The 27,807-nt window shown below is 37.0% G+C and overlaps 4 protein-coding genes across 4 annotated transcripts in view; 1 reads left to right on the forward strand and 3 right to left on the reverse strand.

Annotated features, from left to right (window-relative positions):
• Nucleotides 1-27,807, reverse strand: part of LOC128170918 (neurogenic locus notch homolog protein 2-like) — a 658,320-nt gene that overhangs the window by 92,410 nt on the left and 538,103 nt on the right. The window lies entirely within an intron of this gene.
• Nucleotides 8,006-9,307, forward strand: LOC128170944 (P2X purinoceptor 7-like). The gene is made up of 3 exons (XM_052836726.1): nucleotides 8,006-8,385; nucleotides 8,656-8,877; nucleotides 9,145-9,307. The coding sequence occupies exons 1-3, from the start codon at nucleotides 8,210-8,212 to the stop codon at nucleotides 9,305-9,307; spliced, it is 561 nt and encodes a 186-aa protein (XP_052692686.1). The 5' UTR covers nucleotides 8,006-8,209.
• LOC128170935 (uncharacterized) lies at nucleotides 9,311-11,230 on the reverse strand. Its single transcript, XM_052836715.1, has 6 exons — nucleotides 10,835-11,230; nucleotides 10,516-10,702; nucleotides 10,201-10,425; nucleotides 9,916-10,087; nucleotides 9,677-9,828; nucleotides 9,311-9,492 (listed from the first exon to the last, which is right to left on the reverse strand). Exons 1-6 carry the CDS (start codon nucleotides 11,228-11,230, stop codon nucleotides 9,311-9,313), a joined length of 1,314 nt encoding a protein of 437 aa, XP_052692675.1.
• LOC128170945 (uncharacterized) lies at nucleotides 11,670-12,792 on the reverse strand. The gene is made up of 2 exons (XM_052836727.1): nucleotides 12,118-12,792; nucleotides 11,670-11,800 (listed from the first exon to the last, which is right to left on the reverse strand). Exons 1-2 carry the CDS (start codon nucleotides 12,240-12,242, stop codon nucleotides 11,674-11,676), a joined length of 252 nt encoding a protein of 83 aa, XP_052692687.1. The 5' UTR covers nucleotides 12,243-12,792; the 3' UTR covers nucleotides 11,670-11,673.

Below are 27,807 nucleotides of genomic sequence, written 5' to 3' on the forward strand. Positions count from 1 at the left end.
GCAAGTACATGTACATGTAGCAATACTTGACATATATTAACAATGTATATTTTACTTCATGTCTTGGATTTAAAAATATTAATGTAGGTAAAGTAGTGAAATGTAGGAAGGTAAACCATATATATATATATATATATATATATATATATATATATATATATATATATATATATATATATATACATAGAATATTCATCAGGAATGAAGGGTGTTGCAATCAGCATAAATGATTAAATGTGTACATCATAATTTTGCACATGATTTGACAGACTGCTCCATTGTTAGCTTTTTATTGGCCAACAAGCTTTTCATATCTCCCTCTGGGTCATCTTTTAAATACTGACAGGCTTATGATATTAAAATCTGATCAGTTGGTACATCATGGGTGGAAATGAGAAGTTCACTTTGAACTTAATGGATTATCAAATAAATGATATCAAATCCTGTTCTATTGTAAAACATTAGATTATATTACTAACAAAGAAAAGGTTTATCCCAACTTGTAAGTGGGTCACTTTGACCTCATTTTGGAATTTATTGACATACATATTCAAATCAAATCTGGGTCATACCTCTATAGTCAACTACTATCTTATAGTGTATTTTTTTTTTTACTACAGATGGATACTTTAGACTTTTCAAAAATATTTTTATTGTGTACATATTCATTGTAGTTAAAAACAAATTGAGACAAGTGTATCATGTTCATGTAACAGTGAAGTTTTCTTTGTTTATTCATGTACATGCAGTTATTTTGTAAATTGCATTCATATTTTTAAAAAAGTAAGATCTTTGTTGCATTTTTAAAATGAGATTCGATAGGCATTTAATCGAGATGAAAAAAAATACAAATGTAAAGATTTCTAGGGGAGTTTTTTTTTTATTGTGCAATTTTATCATTTTTTAAATAAAAGTCCCTAATAAGGGAATTGCCATATGGATGTTAATCCATAATTGTATCTTGGCTGTATTTTATTTATTATTGGAAACAATTTCAGATTTTTGAACAAAATAAATTTGGAACTGTTTGAAATTGTTTTGTTTTTACATAAATTAGAAACCTTGCTCAGCTTTTGTGAAAGCAAAAATATAAAAAGTTTCAGTAAGTTTCAGTCGCGGAAACCATTTGTAAACAATATGTATCCCAAACGTATATGGAGATTGAAACTATGCAGAAACTTCAAGTTTCAGTAAGTTTCCATTGCGGAAACCATTTGGATTCATGGACAGCCTAAGTTTCAACACTGCGGAAACTTAATGAAACTTGAAGTTTCCGTGCTGAAACCTGTCGGAAACTTAAAGTAACCTTAAGTTTCCGCAGAGTTTCAAAGGGTTTCCGCAGCGCTGAAACCAGATATTTTATCCAGTGATGGCAAAATTAATAAAATTAGGCCAACCCTTCTCCCGCCCTCCGCCAAAAAAATGGATATGTTTTAAAAGCTATACCATAACATATTTAAACTTAGGGTTTAAACTATTGATAGTGAAATATTCCAGTATTTAAAAGCATCAGGTGGAGATGCACAGGGCAAGCAAAATCACTGCGAAAGTTATTGTATTATAACTAGTCTAATTATATTTTCTGCGTTTATATTAAAAAAAAAGAAAATTGTTAAGTAAGAGAGAACTAACATTTGGTTGTATATAAGAGCATTTGCAGATGATCTTTTTTTCGATCAGGGGGTCAGATGACCTAGAGCTCCTCAGGATATTGAAGCTTAAAAATTACACGGCAAAATTAATAAAATTTGGCCAACCCCCTCCCGCTATCCGAAAAAAATGGATATGTTTTAAAAGCTCTCTACCATAACCACATTTCTTAACTTTGTGTTTAAACTATTGATAGTAAATATCCCAGGCTACAAAAGCATCAGTAGGGAATTCACGAGGCGAGCAAAATCACTTAGATCTGCGAAAGTTATTGCATTATATATATTCTGCGTAATGAAGTTGGAGAGAATATAGCATTTATTTGTATATACAAGCATGATGTTGCTAGGATACAGGCATTCTGATCCTTGATTTGATTAGTTAATTTAGATATTGAATCTCGAATTTTGAATCTTAAATTTCATATTTCGAATCTCGTATTTTTAGTCTTGAATCTCAAATGAGCCCTTTGGGCTTTCGTAGATACCAGAGTTATTCCATTAAATCACTCTTAGATATATTTTAGTCACATATCAGTTTACGAAATGCAGAGCTTCAGCAGTGGAACGTAAACGCGTTCCTATAGGAATTTCGTCGACCTCACTATAGTGATTGTGTAATAAGGGTGCAAGTCAAGTACAGTCATCACATTTCCTGAAGGCGCAGATAAGTAAAGACATGCCGAAGATAAAGATAAAGGGAATGAACACTAAAGTGGATGGTTTATTACATGGGCGACTATAAGATTATCTTAGAAGCACCTTCTTCCATTGCTGTAAACATTCCACAGCCCAAAAAAAAATAGCAAAATATTCTTATGTTTATAATCAATAGTCAATTTTCTAACAGGGTGATTTTATAGTCATATTACATTGTTGAATATTGCAGTACTCAAAAAGATCCTTAACAATTGTTTATATATGGGATATAAAACTACATCAAACTTTGAACCTTCTTGTGAGGCCGAATAATTGTACTGGGGCCAAAGTCTTAACAGTTATAAAGAATCATCTGCCTGATTAGTTTCTGAGAAGAAGATTGTTAAAGATTTACTCTACATCTTCCTATATAACTTTGACCCCCCCCCCCCTCATCCATTGTGGCCCCACCCTACTTCCAAAGGTGTTTCTCACAACTTTGAATCCACACTACCTGAGCATGCTTCCACACAAGCTTCAGCTTTCATGGCTGATTAGTTTCTGAGAAGAAAATTTTTTAAAGATTTACTTTACATCTTCCTATGTAAATCTGTCTTATGTCTTAAAATTTTTAAACTATTGATAGTAAATATCCCAGGCTACAAAAGCATCAGTAGGGAATTCACGAGGCGAGCAAAATCACTTAGATCTGCGAAAGTTATTGCATTATATATATTCTGCGTAATGAAGTTGGAGAGAATATAGCATTTATTTGTATATACAAGCATGATGTTGCTAGGATACAGGCATTCTGATCCTTGATTTGATTAGTTAATTTAGATATTGAATCTCGAATTTTGAATCTTAAATTTCATATTTCGAATATCGTATTTTTAGTCTTGAATCTCAAATGACCCCTTTGGCCTTTCATAGATACCAGAGTTATTCCATTAAATCACTCTTAGATATATTTTAGTCACATATCAGTTTACGAAATGCAGAGCTTCAGCAGTGGAACGTAAACGCGTTCCTATAGGAATTTCGTCGACCTCACTATAGTGATTGTGTAATAAGGGTGCAAGTCAAGTACAGGCATCACATTTCCTGAAGGCGCAGATAAGTAAAGACATGCCGAAGATAAAGATAAAGGGAATGAACACTAAAGTGTATGGTTTATTACATGGGCGACTATAAGATTATCTTAGAAGCACCTTCTTCCATTGCTGTACATTCCACAGCCCAAAAAAAAAAAATAGCAAAATATTCTTATGTTTATAATCAATAGTCAATTTCCTAACAGGGTGATTTTATAGTCATATTACATTGTTGAATATTGCAGTTCTCAAAAAGATCCTTAACAATTGTTTATATATGGGATATAAAACTACATCAAACTTTGAACCTTCTTGTGAGGCCGAATAATTGTACTGGGGCCAAAGTCTTAACAGTTATAAAGAATCATCTGCCTGATTAGTTTCTGAGAAGAAGATTGTTAAAGATTTACTCTACATCTTCCAATATAACTTTGACCCCCCCCCCTCATCCATTGTGGCCCCACCCTACTTCCAAAGGTGTTTTTCACAACTTTGAATCCACACTACCTGAGCATGCTTCCACACAAGCTTCAGCTTTCATGGCTGATTAGTTTCTGAGAAGAAAATTTTTTAAAGATTTACTTTACATCTTCCTATGTAAAACTTTAACACCCCCCCCCCCCAATTTGGCCCCACACAAACCCCAGGGATCATGATTTTCACAACTGTGGCTCAACATTACCCGAGGATGCTTTAACAAAAGTTTCAGCTCTCCTGGCTGATTAGTTTCTAAGAAGAAGATTTTTAAAGATTTACTCTACATATTTGTATATAAAACTTCGACCCCCCTCCTCCTCATTGTGGCCTCGCCCTTCCCCTAGGGGTCATGCTTTTTACAATTTTGAATATATACTACCTGAGGATGCTTCCAAACAAGTTTCAGCTTTCCTGGCTGATTAGTTCTGAGAAAAATGTTTTCAAAGATTTACTCTATATATTTTTCTTTTCAACGTTGACCCCCTATTATGGCCTCACCCTACTTCTGGGGGAACATGTTTTTTACAACTTTAAATATACACTACCTGAGGATGCTTTCACAGAGGTTTCAGCTTTCCTGGCTGATTAGTTTCTGAGAAGAAGATTTTTAAACACTTACTCTACATATTTCAATTTAAAACTTTGACCCCCGGTTTTGGCCCCACCCTACCCCTGGTGAACACGATTTTCACAACTTTGAATTAGTGCTACCTGAGGATGCTTTCACACAAGTTTCAGTTTTCCTAGCTGATTAGTTTCTGAGAAGAAAATTTTTAAAGATTTACTCGATATATTCCTATTTTAAATTTGACCCCTCATTATGGTCCCACCCAGCCCCTGGGGGGTCATGATTTTCACAATGTTGAAATTACAAGAAGAACATTTCAAAAGATTTACATTGTATACTTTGACCCATAGTGTTGCCCCACCCTACTCCCGAGGGTGTCATTATTTTACTAACATTGAATCTACACTACATGAGGATGCTTCCACACAAGTTTCAGCTTTCCAGACTGATTAGATTCTTAGAAGAAGATTTTTAAAGATTTACTCTATATGTTCATATCTGAAATTCTTACATTCCTATGAAAAAATTCTAACCCCCCCCCCCCCATTGTGGCCCCATCGTTCCCAAAGGGGTCATGATTTTCACAACTTTGAATCCACTCTACATGAGGATGCTTCCACATAAGTTGCAGCTTTCCTGGCTGTTTATTTTCAAGAAGATTTTTTAAAGTTTACCATATATGTTCCTATGTCAAAATTTGATCACCATTCTGGTTTCACCCTATCTCTGGTGGTCATGAATTTCACAATTTTGAATCTACACTCCCTGAGAATGCTTCCACACAAGTTCCAGCTTTCCCGGCTGATTAGTTTCTGAGAAGAAGATTTTTAAAGATTTACTCTTTATGTTCTAATGTTAAACATCGACCCCTAATTTTGGCCCCACCCTATACCTAAGGTGTCATGAATTGCACATCTTTGAATCTACACTACCTTAGGATGCTTCCACACAAGTTTCATCTTTCCTGGCTTATTAGTTTTTGAGAAAAAGATGTTTAAAGATTTACTCGATATGTTCCTAAATTAAACTTTAACCCCATTGTGGGCTCACCCTATCCCCGGGGGTCATGAAATTCACAATTTTGAATCTGCATTGACTGAGGATGCTTCCACACAAGTTTCAACTTTCCTGGGTGATTAGCCTCTGAGAGGATTAATAAAGATTAACTCTTTATTTTCCTATGTTAAACTTCGATCCCCCATTGTGGCCCCACCCAACCCCGTGGGGTCATGGTTGTCACAAGTTTAAATCTACCCTACCTGAGGATACGTCCACACAAAGTTCAGCTTTCCTGGCTGATTAGTGTCTGATAGGAACAGTTTAAAAGATTTACAGTGTATTCTTTGACCTCCATTGTTGTCCCATCCTACTCCCATGGGTGTTATTATTTTACAAACATTGAATCTACACTACATGAGGATGCTTATACACAACTTTCAGCTTTCCAGACTAATAAGATTCGGAGAAGAAAATTTTTAAAGATTTACTCTATATGTTCTTATCTTAAATTTGTACATTCCTATGAAAAACTTCTAACCCCCCCCCCCCGAATTGTATCCCCATCCTACCCCAAGGGGTCATGATTTTCACGACTTTGAATCCACTCTACATGAGGATGCTTCCACATAAGTTGCAGCTTTCCTGGCTGTTTATTTTCAAAAAGAAGAGTTTTAAAGTTTTACTCTATATGTTCCTATTTTAAAATTTGATCCCCATTCTGGGTTCACCCTATCTCTGGAGGTCATTAATTTCACACTCCCTGAGAATGCTTCCACACAAGTTCCAGCTTTCCCGGCTGATTAGTTTCTGAGAAGAAGATTTTTTAAGATTTACTCTATATGTTCTAATGTTAAACATCGACCCCTAATTGTGCCCCCACCCTATACCCAAGGTGTCATGAATTGCACATCTTTGAATCTACACTACCTGAGAATGCTTCCACACAAGTTTCATCTTTCCTGGCTGATTAGTTTTTGAGAAGAAGATGTTTAAAGATTTACTCGATATGTTCCTAAATTAAACTTTAACCCCCATGGTGGGCTCACCCTATCACCGGGGGTCATGAAATTCACAATTTTGAATCTGCATTGACTGAGGATGCTTCCACACAAGTTTCAACTTTCCTTGGTGATTAGCTTCTGAGAGGATTATAAAAGATACACTCTTTATATTCCTATCTTAAACTTCCATCCCTCATTGTGGCCCCACCCTACCCCGTGGGGTCATGATTGTCACAAGTTAAAATCTACACTACTTGAGGATACGTCCACACAAGTTTCAGCTTTCCTGGCTGATTAGTGCCTGAGAGGAACAGTTTAAAAGATTTACAGTGTATACTTTGACCTCCATTTTAGCCCCACCTATTCCCATGAGTGTTATTATTTTACCAACATTGAATCTGCACTACATGAGGATGCTTCCACACAAGTTTCAGCTTTCCAGACTAATTAGATTCTGAGAAGAAGATTTTTAAAGATTAACTCTATATGTTCTTATCTTAAATTTGTACATTCCTATGAAAAACTTCGAACCCCCAACCCCAACCCCCCCCCCATTGTATCCCCATCCTACCCCAAGGGGTCATGATTTTCACGACTTTAAGTCCACACTACCTGCGGATGCTTCCACATAAGTTGCAGCTTTCCTGGCTTTTTATATTTGAAAAAAAGAGTTTTAAAGTTATACTCTATATGTTCCTATTTTAAAATTTGATCACCATTCTGGGTTCACCCTATCTCTGGGGGTCATGAATTTCACAACTTTGAAACTACACTTCCTGAGAATGCTTCCACACAAGTTCCAGCTTTCCCGGCTGATTAGTTTCTGAGAAGAAGATTTTTAAAGATTTACTCTATATGTTCTTATGTTAAATATCGACCCCTAATTGTGGCCCCACCCTATACCCAAGGTGTCATGAATTGCACATCTATGAATCTACAATACCTGAGGATGCTTCCACACAAGTTTCATCTTTCCTGGCTGATTAGTTTTTGAGAAGAAGATGTTTAAAGATTTACTCGATATGTTCCTAAATTAAACTTTAACCCCATTGTGGGCTCACCCTATCCCCGGAGGTCATACAATTCCCAATTTTGAATCTGCATTGACTGAGAATGCTTCCACACAAGTTTCAACTTTCCTGGTTGATTAGCTTCTGAGAAGAGTATTAAGGTTAACTCTTTATATTCCTATGTTAAACTTCCATCCCCCATTGTGGCCCCAACCTACCCCGTGGGGTCATGATTGTCACAAGTTTAAATCTACACTACCTGAGGATACGTCCACACAGGTTTCAGCTTTCCTGGCTGATTAGTGTCTGAGAGGAACATTTTAAAAGGTTTACATTGTATACTTTGACCCCCATTTTAGCCCCACCTACTCCCATGGGTGTTATTATTTTACCAACATTGAATCTACACTACATGAGGACACTTCCACATACGTTTCAGCTTTGTAGACTGATTAGATTCTGAGAAGAAGATTTTTAAAGATTAACTCTATATGTTCCTATCTTAAAGGACATATCGCACGTTTCTGAACTACGGGACATTTTACATTTTTTGGCTTCCTTGTGTATATAGTAATCACTTCCGATAGTTTGTTTGATGTATAAAAGCGTTAATTAGCCATAATATCGATTTAAATCTGAGCCCCGATCGTCAAAACAACCCGTTAATTAGGTAGCGTGTCACGTGGTACTGTGACGTCATATGCGACCTTCTTCGAACAGCTGACTGTCATCACATAGTAGGATTAGCGTTATCTTTTGACATTTACTCGCCATGGAAGACGTTTTTTCTGATGTTGATGAAATTCCCGAGAATCTTAACATCCAGCCGTACATGTTTGAGCCCCCCTTGCAGATAAATAACGATCATATAGCCCAAGAAAGTAGCGGGGAAAGTGACGATGAAGTCCGTGGAAACGATCAGCTCGATAGACGTGCTAACACAATTTGGTAAGGATATTTACTAAAACATCTTTATGAGATGTTTATTTAATAAATAAATATAATAAATCCATTTACTTTTCGTTTTTATGAATAGAATGTTCATTGTTGTAAAAGTATAGTCTAAAAATCTGCTATATCCGTTTAACACCGTAAATTGTAATTCAATTTTAAATGACTACGGTAGTTATTTAAAAACACACTGCATTAGCTTTCATTTCCCGTAAAAGTACGGTTTTAATGCAACTCATATAAAAAACATTTTATCTTTTAATAAAGGTGTGAATGTGGTTCCTGCGAAGTTATGGAGACAACAATGGAGTGCACATGCTGTGCAGAGTTCCCACTTGTTGACCAGATTCGAGAGTCAAGTGAGCTCGAATGTATTACTGACCATGAAACCTTTAGAGACAATTGCTTGAATGCTCGAGTCCTTGAAGTTAGTCTCCATGAGTACATCCAAAGAGAGGGGCCACTGGATGACAACGAACCAATGAATGAGTAAGACAATAACCAGTTTTAACTGTTTAATTTTCATGAATAAACTGGAATGAATCATGTACTCAATTCTTTCTTTCTTTTGTATAACTTACACACAATATAGATATGGAATCAGAAACAAATATATTAAAAACAACAATTTTCAGCATTAATAAATAATAAATTATGAAAATATCCAACAATAAACTATAGGATTAAAAAAACAAAATTCAACAACAACAATCTCTTATTCTGTATCACAACCAATAATTGACTGTTTATTTACAGGGTATATCGACACATCGCTTATAGGAGATTTGTCCTCTGGATATGGCACCGTCTAGGAAGGGGGAACCGAAAAGTTTTGCCAGCATGTGTTGTGACAGCCATTCGTAGGACATTCCCATCAGAGAACTACACTGGCTTTCGGGAATCTCATCTGGCTTCATAGACTTTATCTGGCAAACCTGGTGCGGCGTGTGGCGATGAGCTGGTCCTTGTTGACTGCAGCGTAGGCTGATGTAAGAGGTGGTGGCTGATATCCAAGAGAGGCTTTTCCATCCTGTGTAGCTGCTGGACATGAGGGTATCTGTCGTCTACGCTCTACAAGATTCAACCGCAAGATGTCCACATAATCTGAAAAAAAAACATTGAACTATGTAAAAAAAAAAAGACATTAAAAAATATATATTATGTATTGAATGTATTACAACTTTCTTGTTATCTTAAATTAGAAAAACTTTGAATAAACATATTATTAAGTTTTACTTTGTGTCTGTACTTACAAAAAAATGTCATAATTAGAGGTTTGACAACATACCATAGGTAATAGGTGTCTTGTGTGGCTTGACAACTGCATGTTCACCCTTCTTTCCTTTGGGGAAGCTCAACTGCCACTGTGATGCACCTTCTTTTGTAACAGCCTGATGTCGTCGCCCATTTTCATTGAAGTGTAAAGCTGATACGCACAATCTGTAATAAAAGAACATGTTAGATTATTTGGTTTAATGTAATGGTCAATGTCAATCACAGTGAAAATTAAAAATTATTGATGATTACCTGGCCATCATTGCAGGGTAGAAGAAATGTGTAGTCTTCGGGGCAAAACTGTTTACTACACTGTGGTAGACCTCTAAGCTGTATGTTTGGTGTAGAGGTGACAGTTTGGATACATCTTTCAGTAGAAATTTGCTTTCCACTACCTCCTTAAACAGCTTATGGGCTCTGGATCCTGATAAAGAATGTTATTATTTAATCAGAATTTTAATTTAGTTGTACAAATTATACAATTTTAAAATACTGCACAGTAGCACAGTAGAAATTTAAAGTCATTTTTTTTTTTACCTTCTCTCAGCCACTGTCTATCTTCATCCAACTCGCCATGTTGACAGTTGTCATGTTTATTGGCAACATGCTCCACCAAGGATGCCCACTTCTGCTCCTTCATCTCTCCGTTGTCTCCACTGGAGGCGGCAACCCAGTAACAGTGGTTGACAGAACTTTTGGTCCAGAGTCTGATATCTCCACAATCCCTTTTCTTGGCATTGGCCTCGAGTTTCTTTGAAATACCTGTATTTATAAAATAACAAAGTCAATCAAAAGGCAAATTGACAAGCTATGAAAACTAAGTAGACGTTATGTAATTGAAAAATACAATACCTTTAGCCATATGCCAGACATCAAAGTAGTGCTTCTTGTCGTGGTGTTCTGTTCTCATGAATTTCTTCACCATTCCGTGTCTGTCGGTCACAAGGGTCTGGACATGGAGGCCGGCATCTTCCAATCGCTGCAGTCCCCTCTTCAGTCCCTCCAGTTCCATGTGAGTGGACCCAGCCACCTCATTACTCTGTAAAATAAGAATTATTTGTTATCATTACATTCTTGTTTAAGCTATTTTCTTTCTTTTTTTTTTACCATAAATCAGTTAACCATGTATAAGCTTATCATTTTTTTAATGAAATTATAAAATCATATTCACCTGAACTAACTGGAAGTCTACCACTTTCCCTGTCTCCAAGTCCATCAAGGTATACGATCCAAACTTGGCAGAGAAGCCGGGGGAGTCACACCTAGCATCACCTCCTAGTGTAAGTGTCCTTCCTTCATACTGGTTGAGCAGCTCGGCCTGATGGAAGTCCCAGGTAAACAAAGCTGCTGGCACAACATAGGCTGACTGGATTCGGTTGAAGGTTGATGCAGAGATCGTGGGCACTCGAAGATGGCGAAATAAGCGCAGGCACTTGGCTGTGTTGATTCCACTGAACACCATGCTACCAGCCAGGAGAAGGTTGGACCAGGGCATTCCATGGTGACATTTCTGGCTCTCCCACTGGGTGGTATGTCCATTTGTGCAGGTGGAAACAGTTCCAATCATGGTGCCTCTGGTAAACTGTACAACTGGCTCACATGGCTCTTCACATAAGTCACATTTTCCAAGTATGCTGGCCAAGCAGGACTCGGACACAAGAAACTGTCTTTCTTCTTCCGGCGGGGCATCACTCCTCAGGGTATAAGAACTATGATGATGGTCCTCAACATCCTCGGTCTGGTCTAATGGGTCATAATCCGGGTCGTGGTCACCACTGTCATCCTAATCACTGTCACTCTCTTCAGGTTGTGGCGGCACAGGTTGGGGCGCTAATCCGGCGGCAACTCGCAGTGGAACACCGTCAGACAGGCTCGAGCACTGAACTCCAGTCGACACAGTCTTCACAGGCTTCACATCAGTCATGGAGACTTGAATCCTACGTGTCCTCTGTGGCGGACGGATGTCAACCTGACATTTCTTCTCCGTCTGGGTAGAGGTGGCAGCAACAGTTACCTCATCGGCTGGTGGGGGATCTTCCTGTACAGGGGGTGGCACTTCACAGTCTTCCTGGTTAGCTGACACAGTACACTGTCCTTCATTCCTCGTTTCCACCTCTTGAAGAACTTGGCGTAGTATCTACAAGAAAATAAATATTATTAATAAAATTGTCACAGACAAACATACATCAAAAACAGTTTCAATCTGAGCATGCACTTTACAAATTATATAATAATCATTATTACATAATATTCAAATATCATTTTATGTAGAATTTGGTGTAAGATAAAAACAAAACATGAATTTGCTCTTTTTCCAAAGCCTTTATTGGCTTATTATAGATTTCACTTTTTTCAACTGAGTTCAATGCAGTGTACATGTACTTATTATATTTCAAACTTTATATTTCTGATCTAATTGAAAATCAGATATATAATAAAATAATAAAAACTTACGTCTGCTCTCTGGCGCTTTGCAAATGCTCCTCTGGGCTTCGTGGGGGGCAGACGAATGGCGGCATTCTCGTCCTGGGGTTGCGCCTGGGGTTGCTGAAGAAGAAGCGGGATATCCGGGTGGGCATCACTCTTCAGTCGAATTTTAGCACCATCATATCCATTTTCTCGTAGTTTATCGGGATCTCTGTCCAACTGATCCTTGGAAAAGTGAACAGAACATAGACGGCTGTTTTTCGTTGGCACAAAACCCTCTCGGCGGCAAAAAATCGTCCAAGTCTTCTTCCTCACACTTTCCTTTGGAAAACTGAAAAAACTCAGTCCACATCCCTTCTTCTGACGGCTTGAACACCCGTAGGCGGCACAAAACACCATAGCGTTCCGTTATCAGTAATCTGATAAGTGATAATTGGTTAAATGGTCGATTAAACGTAATCCGATTACAATGATGGCTAACAGCTGTTTTCACACCTTCTCGCTCGAGGTCGCATATGACGTCACAAAAGATGGCGGGTAGATGGCGAGAAAAAATATGCATATCGCGGGATTTGAACTTCATCGCTTTCAAACTAATAAACTAGGCAGATTATCATGTAAAATTTGCGACGAAATCGATTTTTAATAAGTATAGAATGATTTTATTAAAAAAAAAACGAAGTTTAAAAATCATGCGATATGTCCTTTAAATTCTTACATTCCTATGAAAAACTTCGAACCCATCCCCCCTCCCCATTGTGGTCCCATCCTCCCCTAAGGGGTCATGATTTTCACAACTTTCAATCCACACTTCCTACGTATGCTTCCACATAAGTTGCAGCTTCCCTTGCTGTTTATTTTTAAGAATTATTTTTTTTAAAGTTTTAATCTATATGTTCATATGTTAAAATTTGATCACCATTCGGGGTTCACCCTATCTCTGGGGGTCATGAATTTCACAACTCTGAATCTACACTCCCTGAGAATGCTTCCACACAAGTTCCAGCTTTCCCGGCTGATTAGTTTCTGAGAAGAATATTTTTAAAGATTTACTCTATATATTCCTATGTTCAACTTCAATCCCCCATTGTGCCCCCACCCTACCGCCAGGGGTCATCATTTTCACAATTTTGAATCTACACTACCTGTGGATGCTTTCACACAAGTTCCAAATGTCCTGGTTGATAAGTTTCTGAGAAAAAGATTTGAAAAGGTTAACTCAATATGGTCTAATGTTAAACTTCAACCCCCCATTATGCCCCCACCCTACCGCCAGGGGTCATCGTTTTCACAGCTTTGATTATACACTACCTGCAGATGCTTTCACACAAGTTTTAGATTTCCTGACTGATTAGTTTCTGAGAAGATTTTTAAAGTTTTATTCTATTCGTTCGAATGCTAATCTTCGACCCCTAATTCTGGTCCAACCCTACCCCCGGGGATCATGAATTTCACAGCATTGAATCTACACTCCCTAAGAATGCTTCGACACAAGATTCATCTTTCCTGGCTGATTAGTTTTTGAGAAAAAGAAATTTAAAGATTCACTATTTTTGTTCCTAAATTAAATTTTGACTCCAGTTGTGGCCTCACCCTACCCCCGGGGGTCATGAATTTCACAATTTAGAATCTACATTTCATGAGGATACTTCCACACAAGTTTCAGCTTTTCTAGTTGATTAGTTTCTGAAGAGAAGATTTTTAAAGATTAATTCTATATAATCCTATGTTAAACTTCGATCCCAAATTGTAGCCCCACCCTACCCTGAAGGGTCATAAATACACAACTTTGAATCCACACTATCTGAGGATGGTTCCACACACGTTTCAGCTTTCCTGGCTGATTACTTTCTGAGAAGAAGGCTTTAAAAATGTACTACTCATATTTCGATGTAATACTTTCACCCCCATTTTGGCCCCACCATACCCATGCGGTCATGATTTTCACAATTTTGAATCTACACTACCTGTGGATGCTTTCACACAAGTTCCAAATTTCCTGGCTGATAAGTTTCTGAGAAAAAGATTTGTAAAGGTTAACTCAATATGGTCTAATGTTAAACTTCAACACCCCATTATGCCCCCATACTACCGCCAGGGGTCATCGTTTTCACAGCTTTGATTATACACTACCTGTGGAGAAGGCTTAAATAGGCTTTGCCTGCTGCCCAATCCTATTATGTAAATATTATTTGGCATAATAAAATATGTTCAAATCAAATCGTACACTACCTGCAGATGCTTTCACACAAGTTTTAGATTTCCTGACTGATTAGTTTCTGAGAAGATTTTTAAAGTTTTATTCTATTCGTTCGAATGCTAATCTTCGACCCCTAATTCTGGTCCAACCCTACCCCCGGGGATCATGAATTTCACAGCATTGAATCTACACTCCCTAAGAATGCTTCGACACAAGATTCATCTTTCCTGGCTGATTAGTTTTAGAGAAAAAGAAATTTAAAGATTCACTATTTTTGTTCCTAAATTAAATTTTGACTCCAATTGTGGCCTCACCCTACCCCCGGGGGTCATGAATTTCACAATTTTGAATCTACATTTCATGAGGATACTTCCACACAAGTTTCAGCTTTTCTAGTTGATTAGTTTCTGAAGAGAAGATTTTTAAAGATTAATTCTATATAATCATATGTTAAACTTCGATCCCACATTGTAGCCCCACCCTACCCTGAAGGGTCATAAGTACACAACTTTGAATCCACACTATCTGAGGATGGTTCCACACACGTTTCAGCTTTCCTGGCTGATTACTTTCTGAGAAGAAGGCTTTAAAAATGTACTACTCATATTTTGATGTAATACTTTCACCCCCATTTTGGCCCCACCATACCCACGCGGTCATGATTTTCACAATTTTGAATCTACACTACCTGTGGATGCTTTCACACAAGTTCCAAATTTCCTGGCTGATTAGTTTCTGAGAAGAATATTTGTAAACATTTACTCTTTATGTTCTAATGTTATACTTCAACCCCCATTATGCCCCTCACCCTACCCCCGGAAGACATGCATTTCACAATTTTGAATCTGTATTGCCTGAGGATGCTTCCACACAAGTTTCAACTTTCCTGGGTGATTAGTTTCTGAAAACATTATTAAAGATTAACTCTCTATATTCCTATGTTAAACTTCGATCCCCCATTGTGGCCACAATCTACCCCGTGGGGTCATGATTGTCACAAGTTTAAATCTACACTAAATAAGTATGCTTCCACAAAAGTTTCAGCTTTCCTGACTGATCAGATTCTGAGAAGAAGATTTTTAAAGATTAAGTCTATACATTCCTATGAAAAATTTGACCCTCGCTCTCATTGTAGCCCCATCCTACCCGAAGGGGTCATGATTTTCACAACGTTGAATCCACACTACCTGAGGATGCTTCCACATAATTTGCAGCTTTCCTGACTGTTAATTTTTAAGAAGAGGATTTTTAAAGATTTACTCTATATGTTCCTATGTTAAAATTTGACCATCATTGTTGGCTCACCCTACCTCTGGGGGTCATGAATTTCACAACTATGAATCTACGCTCTCTGCGAATGCTTCCACACAAGTTTCAGCTTTCCTGTTGGATTAGTTTCTGAGAAGATCTTAAAAGATTTACTCTATATATTCCTATGTTCAACCTCAACCCCCCATTATGTCTCCACCCTACCGCCAGGGGTCATCGTTTTCACAACGTTGATTCTACACTACCTGAAGATGCTTTCACACAAGTTTCAGATTTCCTGGCTGATTAGTTTCTGAGAAGATTTTTTAAGATTTACTCTTTATATTCCCATGTTTATATTCGACCCCAAATTGTGGCCCCATCCTACACCCGGGGATCATGATTTTCACAACTTTGAATCTACATTAAGGATGCCTCCACAAAAGTGTCAGCTTTCCTGGATGCTCAGCTATGTTACAGGCGTCCATAAAAAAATAGCGATATTTATCTCATAAAATGTTAGCCTTTTAATTTTGCTATATTTTGTGATCGTGCTAAAAATAGATGAATCAGGAATAATACAGAAAAATGCAAAGTGCAAGGGCTTAACAGAAACAAAAATAAATATTTCTGTTTCTAACTTGTAAAATGAACATCAAAAATTTCGAAAAGTGCTGGGAGATTGAAATATTCAAGAAAGAACAATTATTAAATTCAACGTTCATAGTGTCTGAACAGCATTTTGCAAGAAATTCCCACAATTAACGCTTATTTATATGAATACGTAGCGATTTCATACAGCTCCCAGCACTTTTTGATATAATGGGGATAAAATGGTAAGACATGTAAATTTTCAATATATTTGATCAAGTGTGTGCCCTTGCACTACTGCATTTTATCTGGCCCATTTCATTTTCGGCGTCATTTGCGTTAAATTCACATGTAACACTGACTAAGATCATGATTTTAATTTTCATTCATAAAATAATAAAAAGCTGCGATTTTCACTGAAATAATGTTAGAATGCTATCTCTGTTCACACCGTCATCATTACCAAATTGTTGAAATTGGAAAAAATAATTCATCTGTTGCCGTCATATAAGGGCGGGGGGGGGGGGGGGGGGGTAGCATGGTTAAATGCTGAGTTTGTAATTTACACATTTATGTTTCATAATGGTTTATGTTATTTTGCTGGTAAATAAATAAGAAATACTTTTAAATACTTTACTCATTAAATTGTTTTAATAAAAGAAGAAAGCAAGAAAAATCAATTTTTATCAAGAATTTATTATAATAATCAACTTGACAAATACTATAGAGATTGTTTTTCTGTGACAAACTGTTCAACAAGACTAGGGTTTTCTGAGTTTCAGTATTATTCAAACATGATGTGGAATTTATGGCAATTGACTAATCTTCTCGCCCAGTGCATGTTCTTTTCTTCTGTCTTTTTATATTAAGAGGCAGTGCAGTTGAAGAAAACCAATGCCTGAAATGATTAATATTTATCAAATTATCAAATTTAACTTCAATAAGTATCAATGAAAAACACATTCTAATATGATTTAAAAAAAATAACCAACCAAATATACATGAAGTTAGTGAGTAAAAGAAATAATTAAAGAGTACCTGCTTTTTATCAACACCCCAAAACGTGTCACCAGTGGACCATTAACTTCTTAAATAACCCTGAAAATGAATGATATGTCACAATTAGCAAACTATTGTGCTAAACATAACATAAAATTGGAAAATTACTCATTGTGCATACTAATAGAAGTTTTAATTTCAATATCACAACAGGCATAATCAAATGTTTATTCTTTAAAATGTGTGGAAATTCTGTTTTAACAACACTTTAATTTTGTCTATTCATGTAATCTTCAAAAATAAGGCTAAATGAAATAATACATTTCGATTTACAAAAACAACGATGCAGTCTTGTCTATATTCCATCCAGATCCTCACAGTAACCTTTGTAGTGCTAGCACATACAGTGTTTGGACTTTCCATTGTTTACATTTTCTTTGAACATGAGGAAATGCGAGCTATAATATTTTCGCGATATAAGACCACTTAACAGCTACAATGAGCCTCAATACACTTTATGATCAAAATTAGCAAAACGCATAACTTTTACTTTGCCTGATCGAGTCACCAAACTGATCTTTAAACACAATATTACATGGAAAACAACTGTAAACAAGTAAACTAAATCGAAGCCGAGGAATTTCGCTTCGTTTCTGTTTCATCCCGCAGTATTAAATAATAGCGAGCGCAGCTCGCCGGCGCGCAGCGCCGGCTAGCGAAGCGAGCTCTAAGAACCAGTGTGCGCGGGAAAAAGAACGAGCTAAACCTACAGTTCATCAAACAAAATTTTTTGTCTACGTCCCATAATGCTCTCTAATGTTTTCACCCGTGGTGCTATGCCAAAAATGGCCTACTTTTAACTCGTAATTTACGGTGACATAAAGTTTGAAGACACGTTTTGAGTATCGCATATGCTTTGGCGAGACTCAAAAGATTTGTTACATGCTTCCATACCTTCGCATTGAGTCGAGAAACGTAAACAAAGACGAACAAAGTCATGGATGACGTCACAGTGCACTCGCGCTATATTTCCCGCGATACATTTAGAGGTGGATCAAACATCTGTAATGAGTGTACTGGCTATTTCAGTATAGTCTGCGATACCAGCCTCATCGACATATGATTTGTTTTTAAACTTTTTTTAATATAGAGATTTTATATATATATATACTAGCAAGAGCCATACTTTACTTTCATATCGATCCATTTTAAAACTAATTGTGCATGCATGTACAGTAGGCAGGTACATGTAAGTATATGAGTAGGGAGTAAATAAAGAATAGGACATTTTGAACTAAATAAAAAGGAATAAATGAAAAAATCAACAGGTAAAAAAAATTATGTAGATATTGGATATAGTCAGACCATTAATTTTAAAAGTGGGAAGTTACACACCTACAAACAGGTACCGGTCTCTCTCTCTCTCTCTCTCTCCCTCTCTCTCTCTCTGGGTAGGGGGTTGCGCTGTATGTATCATAACCATTAAAATTAGTACCTTTGGCATACTTATTGTAGAGCAATACTCTCTCAAAAATTCTTTGACGTTCTTTGATACCTAAATAAAACTCCAAGTTGACAATGATGCAAGGTACAGTAAGTGTAATTCTTGCTGCGCTCGCCAGAACGGTAGCACCGTAAAACATATTATAAAACAAGATTTAGGGAAAGTACATATAAATCCTACCTTGTTCAGTTGAATCATATCCCGATTTCCATCCACGCTGGTTGTAAATAAGTTAAATTCTCAGACATATCACTGAAGTCCACATGTTTATTCTGATCACAGCTGAAAGCGCCGATGTGACGTAGTCAACCTCGACACGTCATCAGACGACTTAGGAATTTTATGATTTCGCGAGATATAAAGAATAGTGGATGTTTTTATTTCAATGCACCTTTCTTGAAACAATCTTATCCAATAATTAGTCGTATTTATTTTTATAGATCTTTGTTAATTGCCGAAACACTCATATCTCGTTAAATCACATGAATAAGGGGCGGGGCTTATGCAAATTTTTCTAAATCACACGTGGTAGAATTCTGATACCTTCCTTAGCATAGCTGAGTGATAAGTTTTTGAGAATAAGATTTTTAAATATTTAATCTATGTATTCCTATGTTAAACTTCACCCCCCCCCCCCTCTGTTGTGGCCCTACCCTACCGCCAGTGGTCACGATTTTCACAACTCTGTATCTACACTACCTGAGGATGCTTTAACACAAGTTTCACCTTTCATGGATGATTAGTTTCTGAGAAGAAGATTTTTAAATATTTACTCTATATGTTCCTATCTTATACTTCGACCCCCAATTGTGGCCCCACCCTACACTCGGGGGGGGGGGGGGTCATGATTTTCACATCTTTGAATCTACGCTACCTGACAATTCTGCCACACAGGTTTCAGCTTACCTGGCTAATTAATTTTTGAGAAGAAGATTTTTAAACACTTACTCTATATGTTCGTATTTTAAACTTTGACCCCCATTGTCGGCTCACCCTACCCTGGGGGTCATGAGTTTCACAACTTTGAATCCACACTATCTGAGGATGGTTTCACACAAGCTTCAGCTTTCTGAGAAGAAGGTTATGAAGATTTACTTCACATATTTCGATGTAAATTTTGAACCTCCATTAGTGCCCCCCCCCCCCCCCCGATCGCCGTGAATCCGGGTTTTCACAATTTTGAATCTACATTTCCTGAGAATGCTACCACAAAAGTTTCAGCATTCCTGGCTGATTAGTTTCTGAGAAGAAGATTTCTAAAGAATTCTTCTTTATATATTTTTGTGAAATTTGACCCGCAATTTTGGTCCCTCCCTACCGCTAGGGATAATGGCTTTAAGAACTGTGAATCTACACTACCTTAGGATGCTTCCACACAAGTTTCAGCTTTCCTGGCTGATTGGTTTCATGAAAGACAATTCTTAAGGATTTACTCTACATATTCCTATTTTAAACTGTATCCCCTCATTGTTGCCCCACCCTACCCCCAGGGGTCATGCTTTTCACAATGTTGATGATGCTTCCTTCCAAGTTTCAGCTTTCCTGGCTAATAAGTTTCTGAGAAGAAGATTTTTAAAGATTTACTCTAAGTGTTCCTATGTTAAATTTTGACCACCGAATGTGGCCTCACCATAACTCTGGGGATCTTGATTTTCACAACTTGGAATAAATATTTTTTGAGGATGATTCCACAAAAGTTTCAGCTTTCTTGGCTGATTAGTTTCTGAGAACAATATTTTTAAAAATTTACTCTATATGTTCCTATGTTTATCTTTGACCCCCAATTGTGGCCCCAACCTACCCCTGTTGATCCCGATTTTCACAATTTTGAATTAACACTTGTGGCCCCATTCTAACCCCGGGGGTCATGATTTTCACAACTTTGAGTCTACATTTCCTGGGGATGCTTCCACACACGTTTCAGTTTTCCGGGCTGATTAGTTTCTGAGAAGAATATTTTTAAAGATTTACTCTATATGTTCCTATTTAAAACTTTGACCCCCCCCCCCCATTGTGGCATCACCCTACCCCTAGAGATCATGATTATAAGCCAGGGGTCATGATTTTCACAACTTTCACTTTACAGTACCTGAGGATGCTTTCACACAAGTTTCAGCTTTCTTGGCTGATAAGTTTCTGAGAAGAACATTTCTCAAATTTACTTTATTTTGTTCCTATCTTAAATTTCGATTCCCAATTGTGGGCCCACCCTGACGTCGGGGGTTATGATTTTCACAACTTTGAATCAACGCTACCTGACAATTCTGCCACACAGGTTTCAGATTTCCTGGCTAATTAGTTTTTCAGAAGAAGATTTTTTAAAAATTTACTATATATGTTCATATGTTAAACTTTGACCCCTATTGTAGGCTCACTTTACCATGGAAGTCATGTATTTCACAACTTTGAATTCACACTCTCTGAGGAAGCTTCCACACAAGTGTCACCTTTTCTGGCTGATTAGTTTCTGAGAAGAAGATTTTTGAAAGATTTCCTCTATATATTTCTATGTGAAATTTGACCCCTTATTATGGCCTCACCCTACCTCTGGGGATCATGTTTTTCAGAACTGTGAATATACACTACCTAAGGATGCTTCCACACAAGTGTCAGCTTTCCTGGCTGATTAGTTTTTTAAAAAGAGAATATTTTAAAGATTTAATATATTTAATCCTATTTTAAACTTCATCCCCACATTGTTGCCCCACCCTACCTCCAGGGGTCATGATTTTCACAATTTTGAAAATAGCCCAATGTGGCCTCACCCTACCTCTGGGGATCATGATTTTCACAACTTGGAATCTACACTACCTGGGGATGCTTCCAAAATTTTCCTGGCTGATCAGTTTCTTAGAAGAAGATCTTTAAAGATTGACTTTTTATATTACTATGTTTATCTTTGACCCAAAATTGTTGCCCCAACCTACCCGCGGGGGTCATGATTTTCACAACTTCGAGTCTACACTACCTGAGGATGCTTCCACACAAGTGTCAGCTTTCCTAGCTTAATAGTTTCTTAGAAGATTTTAAAGCTTAACTCAATGTGTTCCTCTGTTAAATATTGACCCCTCATTGTGGCCCAACCCGAACTCTGTGGATCCCGATATTCACAATTTTGAATCTTCACTTCTTAATATTGCTTCCATAAAAGTTTCAGCTTTCCTGGCTGATTAGTTTTTTAGAAAAAGATTTTAAAGATTAACTCTTTATGTTCCTATGATAAACTTAGACCCCCAATTGTGGCCTCACCCTACCCCCAGGGGTCATGATTTTCACAACTTCGAGTCTACACTCCCTGAGGATGTTTCCACACAAGTTTCAGCTTTCCTGGCTGATCAGTTTCTGAGAATAAGATTTTTAAAGATTTAATCTACATAATCCTATGTTAAACTTGGACACCCCTCGGGGGTCACGATTTTTTCAACTTTAAATTTTTACTACCTCTTAAAACAACAACAAGAGTTTCCGCTTTCTTAGCTGATTGGTTTCTGAGAAGATGATTCATAAAGATTCACTCCATATATTCCTATGTTAAACTTCGACCCCCCATGGTGGTCCCACCCCATCCCTGGGTTAATGATTTTTACAACTTTTAATCTACACTACCTGAAAATGCTTCCACACAAATTTCAAATTTGCGGTCTGATTAGTTTCTGAGAAAAAGATTTTTAAAGATTTACTTCATATATTCCTATATTCAATTTACCCCCCCCCCTCCCCCATTGTAGTCCCATCCTACTCCCAGTGGTCATGATTTTCATAACTTGGAATTTACACTCTCTGAGGATGCTTCCACACAAGAAGATTTTTAAATATTTACTTTATATGTTCCTACATTAAGCTTCAACCCATCATTGTGGCCCCGCCCTACCGCCAGGGGTCATGTTTTTCAAAATTGTGAATCTACACTACCTGGGCATGCTTCAGCAAAAGTTTCAACTTTCTTGGCTTATAAGATTCTGAGAAAAAGATTTTTAAAGATAAACTTTATATGTTCCTATGTTTAAATTTGACCTCCCATTGTGGCCCCATCCTGCCTCCAAGGGTCATGATTTTTACAAATTTGAATCTAAACTACCTAAGAATACTTCCTTACAAGTTCCACGTTTTCTGGATTAGTTTCTGAGAAAAAGATTTATTGTATATGTTTCTTTGTTAAACTTTGACCCCCATTGTGAGCTCACCTTACCCCCACGGGTCAGCATTTTCACAACTTTGAATTAACTCTACCCAATGATGCTTCCACACAAGTTTCAGCTTTCCTGGCTGATTAGTTTCTGAGAATTTGATTTTTAAAGATTTACCTTACATATTCCTATGTTGAACTTCGACCCTTCATTGTGGCCCCACCCTACCCTCGGGCGTCATGATTTTCACAACTTTGATTCTATACTACCTGATGATGCTTCCACACAATGTCAGCTTTCCTGGCTAGTTAGTTTCTGAGAATAAGATTTTAAAATATTTACCTTACACATTCCTATGCTAAACTTCGACCCCTCATTATGGCCCCACCCTACCTTCGGGCGTCATGATTTTTACAACTTTAATTCTTTACTACCTGATGATGCTACCACACAAGTGTCAGCTTTCCTGGCTAATTGGTTTCGTAGAAGAAGATTTTTAAAGATTAACTCTTTATGTCCATATGTTAAACTTCGACCCCCCCATTGTGACCAAAGCCGATCCCTAGGGATCACAATTTTCACAACTATGAATCTACATTATCTGAAAATGCTTTCACACAAGTGTCAGCTTTCCTGGCTGATTAGTTTCTGAGAAGAAGAGTTTTAAAGATCTACTTTATATATTACAATGTTAAATTTCAACCCCCCCCCTCCCTCATTGTAGACCAATCCTATTCCCGGGGGTCATACATTTCACAACTTTGAATCTACACTCTCTGGGGATGCTTTCACACAAGTGTCAGCTTTCATGGCTGATTAGTTTCTGAGAAGAAGATTTTTAAATATTGACTCAATATGTTCCTATGTTAAATTTTAACTCCTCACTTAGGCCCCACCCGACAACTGGGGATCACGATTTTCACAACTTTGAATCTACACCATCTGTGAATGCTTCCACACAAGTGTCAGCTTTCCTGGCTGATTAGTTTCTGAGAAAAAGATTTTTAAAGATCTACTTTATATATTACATGTACTATATTGAACTTCAACCCCCTCCCCCCAATAAAGCCCCATCCTAGCCCCGGGGATCATACTTTTCACAACTTTGAATCTACACTCTCTGAGGATGCTTCCACACAAGTGTCGGCTTTGATGGCAGATTAGTTTCTGAGAAAAAGATTTTTCAATATTTACTCTATATGTTCCTATGTTAAATTTTAACCCCTCATTGAGGCCCAACCCGACAACTGGGGATCACGACTTTCACAACTTTGAATCTACACTACTTGAGGATGCTTCAACAAAAGTTTCAGTTTTCTTGGCTGAATCGTTTCTGAGAACCAGATTTTTAAAGATTTACTTATATTATATATATTCCTTTGTTAAACTTCAACCCCCATTTGTGGCCGCACCCTACTTCCGGGGTCATGATTTTCGCAATTTTGAATCTACACTACCTAAGAATACTTTCACCAAAGTTTTACCTTTTATGGATCATTAGTTTCTTAGAAAAAGATTTTCAAAGTTTTATTTTATGTTTCTTTGTTAAACTTTGACCCCCCATTGTGGGCTCACCTTACCCCTCAGGGTCATGCATTTTACAATTTTGAATTGACTTTCCTGGCTGATCAGCTCGAGAAGAAGCTTTAAAAGATTTCCTTACACATTCCTATGTTAAACTTCGACCCCCAATTGTTGCCCTACCCTAGCCTCGGGGGTCATGATTTTCACAACTTTGAATCTACTCTACCTAACAATGCTTCCACACAAGGTTCAGCTTTCCTGCCTGATTGGTTCTGAGAAGAAGGTTTTTAAAGATTAACTCTACATATTCCTATGTTAAACTACGACCCCCAATTGTGGCCCCACCCTACCCTCGATGGTCATGATTTTTACAACTGTAAATCTACACTCTCTGAGGATGCTTCCTGGGTGATTGGTTTCTGATAAGAAGATTTTTAAAGATTTATTTTATATGTTCAGATGTTAAATTTTGATCCCCCATTGTGGCCCCACCCGACCCCTGGGGACCACGATTTTCACATCTATGAATCTACACTATCTGAGGATGCTCCAACACAAGTTTCAGTTTTTCTGGCTGATTAGTTTCTGAGAAGAAGATTTTAAACGATTAGCTCTATTTATTCCTATTTGAACTTTACCCCCCTCCCCCCCCCCCCATATTGTGGCCACATCCTACCCCTTGAGGTCATGATTTTTATAACTTTGAATCTACACTTCCTGTAGATGCTTCCACACAAGCGTCAGCCTTTCTTCCTGATTAGTTTCTGAGAAGAATTTTAAAGATTTACTTTATATATTCCTATGTTGAACTTCAACCCCTCATTGTGGCCCCACCCTACATCTGGGGATCATGATTTTCACAACTGTGAATCTCCACTCGCTGAGGATGCTTTCACACAAGTTTCATTGTTCCTGGCTGATTAGTTTCTGAGAAAAATATTTTTAAAGATTTAATCTATATATTCCTATGTTTAACTTTGACCCCCCCCCCCCCCCAATGTGGCCCAACCCTTCCCCCGAGGGTCATGATTTTCACAAATTTAAATTTGTGCTACCTGCATGGTACCTTCGTGGATGTTTCCACACAAGTTTCAGTTTTCCTGGTTTTATGGTTCCTGAGAAGAAGATTTTTGAAAATTTCTCGAAAATGTTCATAAATTCCTTATCATCTCCATTTGCAAAAAGGTGTGGTCCTTAATTGTTACATTTTTGAATTTCCTTAGGCTAAGGATGCTTTGTGCCCAGTGTCGTTGAAAATGGCGCAGTGGTTTCTGAGATGATGTTGAAAATGTGAAAATTTTACAGACAGACAGACAGACAGACGGACAGCTGGACAGACAGACAAACGACAGACAAAATGTGATCAGAATAGCTCACTTGAGTTTTCAGCTCAGGTGAGCTAAAAAAATCGAACTGATGTCCCTGTCATTAAACACCATAGTAAACTGGCCAACATTTGTCGAGTCATAGCTCCCTATAACTCGTGATGGCTCGTAGCTTTAAGTCCTGACAGTGTGACCGTGACTTAGATATTTACTTCAACACATGATAGTCAACTCTTTCATGCATTATTGTAAACAAGTATCTAAGAGACTGCGACTATCGGAATCATATAACCCAATACCTTACATTACTGGACAATAGTAGTCCTAGCACTTTTCATCATCATTCTGATTCTGTTTTTGAACCATTTTGACAACAAAATTTGTAAATCATTGGTCTATACAAGTTTACAGTGGATCCAATTATTTCACATGTGAAACACTTAGTCTAATTAAGTATAATTACGTGCACTTGTGTTGATGTGCATTTACGTTATTATTGTTAAAATGAGTTTGTGCTTTAAATTTACTTACCATACGCCGCCTGGGAGACTGCAAGCAGACAGAACCACACAGTGACGACATCAAAGTGATACACAGAGTGTCCGAATATGGACACCATGGTAGTGTCTTGTCGATCTGGTCAAATAAGATTACTCTATGAGTATAGACATGGTCACTCAACAGAAAAAGTAGTAATAGGAAGGTTAAAACGGGAAGGCGTTGTGAATTTAAGACGTAGAGAAGGCGCAGACTCCATGGTCACGTGACTAGGAAGTTAAACATGAAGTAAAGAGAGCTTATTATAATATTCATCGACTAGCATACAACAAAGAAAACCTCGATCGTTTGAGATGCAATAGCAATACAGTTCTATTTAATCTTAATTTCATTTTAGATGAATACATATATCCATATATCATGACTATGATTTTATTTTATTTATTTCAAAGAGGCATGGTCACAATTTTAGTTAATAATATCTTGTTTTCGATTTTGATGTTTACAATGCTTCAGAAGGACATTTTTAATGGTATTGCCATTCAATAAGTTGTAAGCAAATTACAGAGATTACAATTCTTTGCCAAGTAAACAAAGCTGCTGTTTACATTTTGAATGTTGAAGTGAAAATTTCAGGTTTAGACCTAAAATGAATGTGTAAAATTTTAGGAACTGTTTAGTTATGCTTAACATGAAAATCAAGTACAGATCAGCTTGAAAAATATTTTAAATTGGTATATTGAACCTCTGAAAACAAAAACAGGGCACAAGCCTTGTTAATATAACAAAGAATTGTGAGCCATGTATCTTGCTAATAACTCAAAGACTAACTTTTAACTTTCTTTTTATCATTAGAAATGCATTCCTAAAGCATTGTAAAAAATACAAAAAGAAAAACAGAAATTGACCAAAATCGTGGCCATGCCCTTTTAAGTACTTATTAAATGAATAAATAACTGTATAAATAAATAATGTTCTTTTTATATAGAGGCATCCGGCAGGAATCTTGATACTTGACAAAAACAGACGATGCAAGTGAAATAATAAGATGATTAACAAAAGACTACTATTTCCATGATAGCTCAATAAAAAGGAATGGATGGTATGCGAATGATAAAACCAGAACAAAAACACCCATTAGTCCTACTATGTCCTCTCCCCAACTGCTCTGATAAGCACTCAAATAAGGGAAAGTAAGTTTTCAAAAATAAGAAAGTTTGTTCTGTGTTTTGATAAAATGTATTTTCATTCATTCAACTTTTTCTTACAATATCGTCGACACGTTTCAATTTAATACAATTATACATATTGGTCAGAGGTAACATAGTTTAGATGGATTTATATAATGTATATTAATTTAATTAATTTATATAATGTGCCATATTTTATTCTGAATAAATTAGCTAAAATTGTGCTCAATAACTTTCATATGTGTCTGTAATAGCGGTAAACACAAATTACGAACGCATTGTTACATCATTAAAATGATATGGTCAAAACACTTGTCGTGGCATGTAATAATATACAAGAAATGTATAATATATAGATCTGTATACACAATAAATGTACATTAAATCGATTAAAAGTAAAATAAACAATAAAATATTTCATTTTGTGTTTCATGCTGTTTAAGATTTAGCTAAATTTGCAGAAAAAAAACTATTAAGGCAGCAGTTATAAAAGTTTGTTGTTGTTTTTTTT

This window comes from Crassostrea angulata, chromosome 2 (assembly GCF_025612915.1).
Source record: "Crassostrea angulata isolate pt1a10 chromosome 2, ASM2561291v2, whole genome shotgun sequence".
Taxonomy (NCBI): domain Eukaryota; kingdom Metazoa; phylum Mollusca; class Bivalvia; order Ostreida; family Ostreidae; genus Magallana; species Magallana angulata.

Excerpts from the sequence above, each read along its gene's own strand:
- LOC128170944 (XM_052836726.1), top strand. The coding sequence starts at position 8,210 with ATGGAAGACGTTTTTTCTGATGTTGATGAAATTCCCGAGAATCTTAAC. Across the intron at positions 8,386-8,655 it reads AGACGTGCTAACACAATTTG|GTGTGAATGTGGTTCCTGCG; the intron begins GTAAGGATATTT and ends CTTTTAATAAAG. Across the intron at positions 8,878-9,144 it reads GACAACGAACCAATGAATGA|GGTATATCGACACATCGCTT; the intron begins GTAAGACAATAA and ends GTTTATTTACAG.
- LOC128170935 (XM_052836715.1), bottom strand. The coding sequence starts at position 11,230 with ATGATTGGAACTGTTTCCACCTGCACAAATGGACATACCACCCAGTGG. Across the intron at positions 9,829-9,915 it reads TACCCTGCAATGATGGCCAG|ATTGTGCGTATCAGCTTTAC; the intron begins GTAATCATCAAT and ends CTTTTATTACAG. Across the intron at positions 9,493-9,676 it reads CAAGACACCTATTACCTATG|ATTATGTGGACATCTTGCGG; the intron begins GTATGTTGTCAA and ends TTTTTTTTTCAG.
- LOC128170945 (XM_052836727.1), bottom strand. The coding sequence starts at position 12,242 with ATGCCCACCCGGATATCCCGCTTCTTCTTCAGCAACCCCAGGCGCAAC. Across the intron at positions 11,801-12,117 it reads CAAAGCGCCAGAGAGCAGAC|ATACTACGCCAAGTTCTTCA; the intron begins GTAAGTTTTTAT and ends ATTTTCTTGTAG.